At 35.1% G+C, this 10,564-nt stretch overlaps 1 protein-coding gene and 1 pseudogene across 1 annotated transcript; one reads left to right on the top strand and one right to left on the bottom strand.

Moving 5' to 3' along the window:
* The first annotated feature begins 475 nt into the window (after nt 1-475).
* LOC143602324 (ras-related protein RGP1 pseudogene) lies at nt 476-1,142 on the top strand (annotated as a pseudogene).
* Nucleotides 1,143-5,590: 4,448 nt separating this feature from the next.
* Nucleotides 5,591-8,824, bottom strand: LOC143602325 (uncharacterized). Its single transcript, XM_077079479.1, has 7 exons — nt 8,464-8,824; nt 7,578-7,751; nt 7,403-7,495; nt 6,810-6,878; nt 6,518-6,724; nt 6,010-6,135; nt 5,591-5,921 (listed from the first exon to the last, which is right to left on the bottom strand). Exons 1-7 carry the CDS (start codon nt 8,722-8,724, stop codon nt 5,769-5,771), a joined length of 1,083 nt encoding a protein of 360 aa, XP_076935594.1. The 5' UTR covers nt 8,725-8,824; the 3' UTR covers nt 5,591-5,768.
* Nucleotides 8,825-10,564: the final 1,740 nt, after the last annotated feature.

The following is a 10,564-nucleotide window of genomic DNA, read 5'->3' on the forward strand; positions in this document are numbered from 1 at the left end:
AGAAAAAAGTCACTAAATAATAACCAACTTTTTTAATCGGTCCTTGGGGTATACTTGAGATCGGCTTTTTAAAAGCTTGAATCTAGTCCAGCTTAAATGTGTTTAAGCCCGAACTTGAGTTTTTGTTAAGGCTCAAGAAACAAACTCGAGCCAGAGCTTTGCATATCGAGCTCGAGTCGGCTCGCCAGCCTAAATGAGCTTGAGCCCGAACTTGAGTTTTTGTTAAAGGCTCAAGAAATGAACTCAAGCCCGAGCTTCACATATCGAGCTCGAGTCGACTCTCGAGCCTAAACGAGCCTTTTATCTATATAGGTTTTTACTTAATATATTTATATAATAACTATAAACATGTGATAAAAATAATTATATAATATAATCAAAAAAGTTAATAAATAATAAATGAGCCAAGCTCAAGCCCTCTTAAATTAAAAGAAGCCAATCTCGAGCCTAAACAAGCTCGGGCTCTGGCTCAGCTCAGAATGGCTTGTTTACACTCATTTCATTTAGGTCATTAAGTTTAAACAGTTATGAAAATAATATTGAGGATTTATTATTACTTTCCAATATTATCCCAAAACATATAATAATTATTCATCTATTCTACATGTTAAACAATTACAGATACCGAGCCGTGACTATTGCATATTACAGAGGAGCGGTGGGGGCAATGCTGGTGTACGACATAACCAAACGGCAGTCATTTGATCACATTGCCAGATGGCTAGACGAATTACGAGGTCACGCTGATAATAATATCGTGATTATGCTGATAGGAAACAAATCCGACTTGGATTCTGCACGCGAGGTAACAACCGAGGATGCAAAAGAGTTTGCAGAAAGAGAAGGGCTGTTTTTCATGGAGACATCTGCACTTGAAGCCACAAATGTAGAGCCTGCATTTGTCACTATTCTTACAGAGATATATAAAATAGTCGGTAAAAAGTCTCTTGTCGCAAATGAGGAGTCCGAGGGGAGTTCGTCGCTTCTTAAGGGGATGGATATTGTTGTTCCGGGTCAAGAAGTGCCCGGAAAAAGCAAGGCTGGTTGTTGTTCGTCTTAGTGAATAGTGTGCATGTTACAAACTTTTGGCTCTTTGGTTTTGTGTATGGAATTTTATAATTGAATTTGAATTTTACTTTCTTTGCCAACTTACCTTTAAGAAATGAATATTTCTAATTAGTTAGGCTTACATAATAGTTATTGTAATTATTATTTGATCATTTTTTTAGTTTTTATAAATAGTTTGTTTCCAACTCGTTTATATTCTTTTTAGAGTCGGTTATAACCTGAATCAAACTCAAGCATTTTTAACGGACCAATCGTATTCGGATCTTGTATGACCCGCTAGTCTATCCACTAAGCCTACTTGCAATTGGTCTTCTTCTGGTCCAATGACATGGGATGATAGTTAAGGCTTGAAATTTTTATGGTCTTAGGTTCAGAACGTGATTCAAGCGGTTTTTCTACAAGATGAATTTTCTTTTTGATGATGTTCCTGAGTGAGTCAGGTTTGAAACGTTAAAATCAGTATAAGCGGCTGATATCCGTTTTAGAAAAGCTTTCTCGAGTATTGGTTGTAATTTCTAAATGGTGTTAAAAAAAAGTTTATTTTTAATGAAAAATAGCAAAATTTATTGTTATAGGTCGTTGTGAAAATATGTGAGTGCGTGTGTGTGGTGTATAGGTACTAGGTAGAGAGTACAAAGCTATATATCACGTGTGTCCATTGTCCTTGTGTGGTTTGTAAGCCCCTCACGTACGATAACATGAATGAAACATTGAATTGGGATCCACATATCCAAACAATTATTTGGTTGAATAATTATTGAACTCATGCTCTATGTTTTTCTATATAGTTTTTTTTAGGGAAAATTATCAAAATAAACATGTTTGATCAAGAATTTACCAAAATAGATATGCCTATTTTAGCCTACATCTCTTCAATCATTGGTTTTTTTACCAATAAATAACTGACACGTCATCGAAGCCGGCTAAGGCGGCTAAGCCTTAGCCGCCACTTTATGGACACGGAATTTTATGAAAAGTACATTTAGCCAATAGAAAATCGACACGTGTCAAAGGCGGTTAAACTTAGCCTACATCTATGTTTATTTAGGCGGCATCTTTGACTCATAGTTGGCTTCGGGATACGTGTCTATATAGTTAGCCGGCTCCAAATATTCCTTCTTAGCCGGCTCCAACTCGGCTTGTAGGCTAAGGCTTCACTTAGCCGCCTTTTTTTTTTTTTCATTTAGTCGTCTAATTTTAGCCGCCAAAATTGAATATTTTACCAAACTTACCAGCTCTATTAGTTATTTAGCCGGCTTCACTTAGCCTACTTCTTAGCCGATGTAAATTTAGCCCCCAAAATTAAATATTTTTACCTACTCAATTAATTATTTAGCCAGCTTTGCTTAATCGTCATTTTTTTTCTCCTAGACGGCATGTTTTAGCCATCAGAAATAAATACATTTACCTACCCAAATTTAATTTTTCACCAACCATTTTTATAAAACTATACAACCATATTCACTAGATCTTATAAAACCATCTTCACCATCTCAAACTTTTTTACTTTCTTATCACAAGATTCTCATATTTTTTAAAAATATGGTTGTTAACGTCGTCGTTTACTCAGATCAGATTGTAGGATTTACTTAGCCGGGTTTTTATGTAACATCCGGCCCCTCGCACCACCGATATTGTCCGCTCTGCCCACGAAGAGCTCACGGATTTGTTTTTGGTTGCCCAGATGGAGACTTCCCAGGAGGTTACCCATCCTAGTACTACTTCCACCTAAACACGCTTAATCGTGGAGTTTTCATGTGCTCCACAGCCATCTAAGCCCAAAACGCGTTGGTGATTGAAGAGACTGGACATTTACTTATGAACCAAGGATCTCTCTTGTCCACGGCCGATGTAGGATTTGCCTAAGAGTGGGACGATGTTGTGTTTGCCAAGGGTGTTGGATTTTATGAATGAATTAACTGAGTTTTTTTATTAAAATTATTTTTATGTACGCAGATACTAACAAAAAAGTAATGCACCTAAATGCTCATTAATAATAAAAATTAAGAGATATAGTAATAACAAAGCATACTAAATAAAGATTACAATCTACTCGATGGTAGGCCGACAACGCCAAATGTAAATTTTTTCTGCCATAAGCCTCCGATATTTAAGCATTTTCTCCTTAAAATCTCCTTCAAAATTAAGCTGTTTTTCAAAACATAACTGTTCCATTAACATACAAGCAAATACCCCCAAATATTTATATTTGGCGTTGTCGGCATACCATCGAGTAGATTGTAATATTTATTTAGTATGCTTTGTTATTATTATGTTTCTTAATCTTTATTATTAATGAACATTTCCGTGTATTTCTTTTTTGTTAGTATCTACGCACATAAAAATAAACCAAGTTAATTCATTCATAAAAACCCCGGCTAAGTAAAGCCTACAATTTGATCTGAGTAAACGACGACGTTAACAAACATATTTTTTAAAAATATGAGGATATTGTGATAAGAAAGTAAAAAAATTTGAGATGGTGAAGATGATTTTATAAGATCTAGTGAATATGGTTGTATAGTTTTATAAAAATGGTTGGTGAAAAATTAAATTTGGGTAGGTAAATGTATTTATTTCTTATGGCTAAAACATGCCGACTAGGAGAAGAAAAATTGACGGCTAAGCGAAGCCGGCTAAATAATTAATTGAGTTGGTAAAAATATTTAATTTTGGGGGCTAAATTTACACCGGCTAAGAAGAAGGCTAAGTAAAGCCGGCTAAATATTTAATAGAGCTGGTAAGTTTGGTAAAATATTCAATTTTAACGGCTAAAAATAGACGGCTCAATGAAAAAAAGAAGGCGACCAAGTGAAGCTTTAGCCTACAAGCCGATTTGGAGCCGGCTAATTATATAGACACGTATCCCGAAGCCGGCTATGAGTCAAAGATGCCGGCTAAATAACCATAGATGTAAGCTAAGTTTAGCCGCCTTTGACACATGTCGAATTTCTATTGGCTAAAGGTACTTTTCATAAAATTCCGTGTCCATAAAGTGGCGGCTAAGGCTTAGCCGGCTTCGATGACGTGTCAGTTATTTATTGGTCAGAAAACCAATAATTAGAAAGATGTAAGCTAAAATAGGCATGTCTATTTTGTTAAATTCTTGATCAAACATGTTTATTTTAGTAATTTTCCCTTTTTTTTATTACACCAAATAAGTTTGAACAATAACCGGTGAAATAACATCATCTTATGGAGCATACTAAATATAAAAACACTCACATATCCATTTTGGACTATCCATTCTAGAGAATTGCGTAGCAAGGAAACCCAAAACGTCATAAAATTGGTTTGGTTTATATGATAACTGTTCATACGCTAATTGAGGTCAACTGTGGCGAAACATTTAGTCATGTTTCTAAACCAACCACTATTCGCACAGTTCTAAACATAGATTTTTTAAGTCGTGACCTATTCATTTAGTTTGACGTTTAAAAAGCCTTTCCACATAGTAATATTTACAAAAATGGTTTTTATGCACCAACCAATAGGGTTTCGAGAGGCAGGCTTTCCCGATTATGTTGATTATAAAAGAGATTTTTTACGACCTAAAGCAAGCCTGATAGGTATGGTACCAACTTTTTGTAGAATATGTTTTCACATTGATCTTTCATCATAGCCAATGTGATCACTCCCTATTTTTCTATGAACATGGGGCAGGGCCGACTTCAAAAAGACGAAAAATGTTTTGGGCCGAAGTCATAAAAATTTTTTTTGGGCCTCAAGTAAAATGAGTATTCTGTTGGACAACTTAATTTTTAAATAGGCATACTTAGTTATGATTTGAGTTGTGTAAACAACTTCTGTATAAAAATAGATTAAGCATGTCACAAATAAAACTAGAACCCATAACCTTTTGGTTATGAGTCATACCCACTTGCCATTAAGTCAAGCTAGTTGTTATGTACATGAATTTAAACATTAATACACATTGTTTTTTATTAAAATACATATAAAGCTTTTTTTTTTAAATCGGGCCTAACGGGATGTTGGGCCGAGAACCGTCGACCACCAGGCCCTCCCTAAAGGCCGGCCCTGAACATGGGAAAGACACATTGTGTATTTTGCTTTATGTTGGTGATATTATTTTGATTATCTTGTTAGATTCTCTCCAATACTATTTTTTGTATCTTTTGCCCACAAAGTTTGCTATGAAAGATTTTGGTCCACTAAGTTACTTTCTTGGAATTGTAGTGACTCACCACGGTATAGCTCTATATTTATTTATTTTTTTATTACGTGTTGATAATAACATATATTACCTCATGTTAAAAAAATTGAGTTTTTAAGTTACACATATTTCTAAATTTTCCTTTTAAACCTACCCCTATATATATTCACATCGTACTTTTCACATAAATCAGTATCTTCATGTATATACATACTTTTTTGTTGCACGCTTTAAAAAAAAGTTTCACGAAGAAACAATTTCTAGACAAAAGTAATATAGACCGACAAAGGACATATATTTCATTACGTGCAAAATATTCATGACTTCTACAATTACCAACTTCGGTTTACACAACCTACAAAGGAAATCGCATACAAACATAATAATGTTGCCAAATCACACCACACATGCGACCATACAAACATAAATAGCCATTGATCGGTCACTTATTCGCACCATATCTTACACACAACACACGTACTACTAAATACTTAAGGCCTCCATCGCTTATTCGGTCACCCGACATCTAAGCCCCAGTTTTTCCATTGAGGTTAATAACCGAAAGCTCTTTTTCAAAGTAATCTCCGGCATACATGGCCGGATAATTGACCGCAAGAGGCGATTTTGCAAAATGTCCCAAAGGCTTCAGCACAGCATCGGATGCTACATTCGAACATAGCTAAAGATACCAAGAAACAAAGTTAAAAAATGAGTCTTTTAATGATATGAGTTTGTTAAACATGTTTGGAACTGACTGATGCACTTACAGTTGAGGATACCCTCCAAAGGCTTCGGTTTTCCTTTTTTGCGGCTTCGACTGCATCTAGAGTGCTTTTGGTTACCACAACTTCATGCATACCGGCCTTACAGTCACCCGCGGTCATCCATTCTAACTATAAATTGTAACAAAAGATTATGTTAGCATACAAGATATATATATATATATATATATATATATATATATATATAATGACAAGAAATCAGTTGATGTCTTTTTGTTGGGCAGTTGGACCATAAAAAAAAATAAACCGAAGCTTGGGGACCATATTTAAGTGGTCATCAGTTTCTTAGTTCAATCTCTCGAATTTTCTGTTAGAATTGTGTGATTTTGTGCGTTCCAGATGTCGTATGTTGTCATATTCCTACGTGTTACGATCCTAACTCCTAAGCAAACTTTTTTTTTTTTTTTTACTTTTTATGCGAAGGGCCTTGATTTTAGGATCCGCTTTAGTTCTCAAAAAGGTTGAGCCGACCATGTGCCTGTCTAGTAATTACCTCTTTTCCTGCCTGAATAAGTAGACATCCATCAGGAACGTTCACTTCAACTCTCTCCCCGTTCTTTAACCAAATAATTAGACCGGGGAATTTACTTTTGTAGTGAATAGTTAGAAAGTTGATGTCGTAATGGTATCCTGCTAACACAGTTCCTTCTATTGCGTGACGTCCGAGATCACTTCCTGTTGGTGCAAGAAGATGTGGACCCTGCAATTCAGATTTAGATCAAAACAAGGAATTTATACTATGTACTAATTAATAATACAAGTATAAAGTTAACCAATGTGCTTACCAGCTTCATTAGATTAGTGAATGAGTCCTTTGGCAGGTCAAATCCAATTGCAGCCATTTCAGCAACAGACTGAGCTAGCAAAAGTAGTGTTAGAACATTTCATCCACTCAGTAACAATTGCATGATGAATTAATATAAAGAACACGTGAACATAACGTGGTTCACTCGATCTATTTGATCGTTCTAGCTTTGTCCAAGACTGAACTACAAAGACTTTTAGTGATTTTGATTTTGATGCAGTTATGTTATGTGATAAGTACGTAGCGGATGTAAAGGTCTTGATGAGTCGGATCATTTGGCAAACTTCTATATGTTTCAGTTAACAATTTTAGTAATTTACAGAATCTTTGATTTTTATCACTTTAACTAACTAATTAGTTTCCAGTTTCAGTATTGAAACTTTGCTAACCAAATTTAGACCACGATGTAACTAATTAGTTTTCAGACCATGATGTAATGTTTTATTCATTTGGTAATATATCAATTTTTTTCAAGGATTTTATTTTTATATTTTCGTGCTTCCGCTTCGTGTCAAGTCTGTATAATTCAACACGTAGTTAACATGATGTAGGAAATTGTTACGACTAACAAACCTCCACGGTCGATATCATTTTAAAACCCCATGAATCCATGATTTTTTTCCATTCGGGGAAGCCTTCGGGTAAGACAGGCTCAGAGTTCAACTCCTACATGATAAACGAACATAAAAGAACAATTAGCGATATGGCATGCAAACCAATGCATTCCAAGAGAGAATGTATTCGTAACCTTGAACCGGGTCTTGGATGGTCTCGGGCCAACCCTCCACATGTAGCGCGCCTTAAGATCCGGACCGGTTGGAATGATAGGCTGGCGATCTTTAGGTAGTGCTCTCAGCCTCTTTTGCATCTCAAGATCAACCAAGCTACGCGGTATCTCTACTCCTCCTGGTGTTGATCCAACCTGTTTGTGATCGATCCACAAATAATTATAACCAAATTATTAAGTCTTGTAATTAAAATTATATATAGGAAACAACTTTGCAACATAAAGATATCATAAAACAAACTAAGAATTAAAATTATATGTTAATATTTTGATTTATAAACTATTTATTAATATTGGTTTATTCTAATTTGATTAACTTTTCTTCTGTTAATTATACTCCGTATATTATTAATTATTTGATAATATATATCACCTAACTAGTCCACATCCACATAACTAAAAAAGGTAAGCTCTTAGACATGTTTTCCTGTGAATATTTAGTAAAATTAGGTGTGATATTAGATGTCATAATCCAACTTTAATGTCTACTAACACGTTAACACTTATAACTTTATCTTTTTCTGGATATATATAATATAATATATTATAAATTAGTCTCAATTGTGTTGGAATATCATCCAACATCCCATTTAAGATCCGGATCAAATGGAATCTTCACAAATATAATATATTATATAAGTCAAGTAATTAAATATGTGGAATTTATATACTTTTGTTTCCATTAATTTCATCATTTCTATGGTAACTCTTATACAAAACAAATATCACTTACATACATCCGACATATATCCTGTCGTTCATTTACCTGCACGGATTTGCAAAATCCACAAGCAATCTGGCTAAATGGTTTTAATAAAATTCAAATATATAAACAAAGGTTAATTACCTGATAATGTTGATGAGGACGTTCTTGAACACGCTTAACTTCTTCCGGCTGCTCGAAATACTTCTCCATCATGTCGATAAACCGGTCATTATCTTCGGTTGAGCATCGTGGGTCTCGGACCAGCAGAGCCCCGGTTTCTCTCAGGATCCTGCTGACCTCAGAGCACACGGTTTTCAGCTCAGGATGTTTGAGTTCATCACAGCTGAATTTGCCCGATACTGGATCGACATATGGGGTTAGATCGATCACCGGAATGTCCATTATCTTAAGGAAAGATGTTTAAGAGAGAAATGGAGAGTAAGAATATGAAGATGAAGTGATGAATATTGAACACAATGAGCATGCATTTATAAAGATTCAATGGTGAGTGAAAATGTGAATTAACAGTGGTTAGGATTCCATTACAGTTGGAGATAGACCACACATTTTTGGCCATGATGGATATTATTAGGTATACGTACGTACTAAAATTACCATTTAGTCAGATGACCGTATACATGAGTTGATATACGTACGATGTTGAGAAGAATTAGATTTATTATTATTATTTTTTATATAGGTGGTTTGGAGTTAGTGTTTTCAGGATACTTCTTTTTCAAGTTCTTGTATTTTTGTATATTTGGACGGTTTGGGAACTCATGTAAGTCTGGTGATTTTGCAAACGAACTCGGGTCCTCAAGATCACAGGTGTGCAAGCAAACTTGCAAGCAAACTTAACTTAAGTTTGCTGGTCAAAGTAGTGAATTTTAGGCTAGTTGTTAAGTTTGCAAGCAAAGTTAACTTAAGTTTGCTGGTCAAAGTAGTGAATTTTATCGAGTAATAAGAGTTACTACTGGCTTAAGATAATTTGTTTTGTTCTGTTTTAGTTTTTATTTATCAAACTCACAAATACATATTTAGGCTAGTTGTTACGGGGCTTTAAACCCAGTTCCTAATGTGCAATGTGGCCGGCATTTATGATCACTGGCTACACCGCGCCAGTGCGCTAAAACGTTATGGAGGCTGGGTTAACCCATCAACTAGGCTTTTAATGAGGAAATGGTGGTGCCATCTTCAAATAACCAATCACACCTTTTTGTTTATTTAATGTCTAGGTAGGTCATAACGGGTGAGTTAACGAATGGATTAGATAAAGTCTCACTGGTTACATAACAGTGAATGAGGTTTTAACATGTGGCCTTAAATCTCTTGAGACATACCTGCTACCAACCCTAAAACTAAAAAAAATAAAAAAAATCTATTGAATTCATGACAAGAGTAGTTTGTCGGAAAGGGTAAGTAGTTGATGCATGTTTATAATGCCATTAAAACAGGAGACACGTGGGTTGATGAGAATGGAGGGCACTTGAGGTTAAATCTATGGAGGCCCTTAAAAGAGTTTTTCACCACACACTCACAGACAGACACAGACACTAACAAAAGTATCAAATGAGATTATAACATGTGTTTGCATGAGGGTGGTCGTAAACATCAACATCGTGACTTTGAAAAATCATATTGATTTCTTTTTCGTTATTCTTTTAAATAATACTTAAATCACTAACGAGCAACTAACTTACTCACCCAAATCATTTTCATTCCACCCTTAGAATGAAAACCCAATATAGATGAGAAAAAACATTCGTGAGACTTGAACCTAAAACTTGATATTGGCTATATGTTTTGAGTTTGGTCGAGGGGTCAAGACACAGGTATAACTATTACTGGGTATAGGGTACAATACTTGTTATTGAACAAAAAAGCCCAATCCTACCAATGTAACCAGTTAGGGTCGGATATGGTTAAAACTGGGTACTGATCAAACCGAGTTGTATAAATTAGTTTTGTTAAAAGAAAAAAGAAAGAAAAGAGTAAAGATTTGAATCTTAGATAAATAACTAGAAATTAATTACGTCAAAATTTTCTTTTTATTTATCTATAAATTCCCTCCAAGTGATTTTCTCGTGTTTGCAAGCAGTGATCGGGGCTGTGGAGGGCGAGCACATGCTGCCAGGGCATGGTGGTGATCGTAATCAATAGCATGAGTGAACTAGGTGGCTGCCAGTGGATGCAATGGGCGACAATTTAGGGGTTTGGCGTCTTAAATGGGTTTAAAAGAAGG

This window comes from Bidens hawaiensis, unplaced genomic scaffold, assembly GCF_021521415.1.
Source record: "Bidens hawaiensis isolate Kalapana, Puna unplaced genomic scaffold, B.hawaiensis_p1.1 tig00058550_1, whole genome shotgun sequence".
Taxonomy (NCBI): domain Eukaryota; kingdom Viridiplantae; phylum Streptophyta; class Magnoliopsida; order Asterales; family Asteraceae; genus Bidens; species Bidens hawaiensis.

What these genes read in the sequence shown, in the direction of transcription:
- LOC143602325 (XM_077079479.1), bottom strand. Translation starts at nt 8,724, where the DNA reads ATGGACATTCCGGTGATCGATCTAACCCCATATGTCGATCCAGTATCG. An exon ending in AAATGATATCGACCGTGGAG is followed by an intron (nt 6,879 to 7,402) that starts GTTTGTTAGTCG and finishes TTGCTAGCTCAG; the next exon opens with TCTGTTGCTGAAATGGCTGC. An exon ending in TCACTAATCTAATGAAGCTG is followed by an intron (nt 6,725 to 6,809) that starts GTAAGCACATTG and finishes TCTGAATTGCAG; the next exon opens with GGTCCACATCTTCTTGCACC.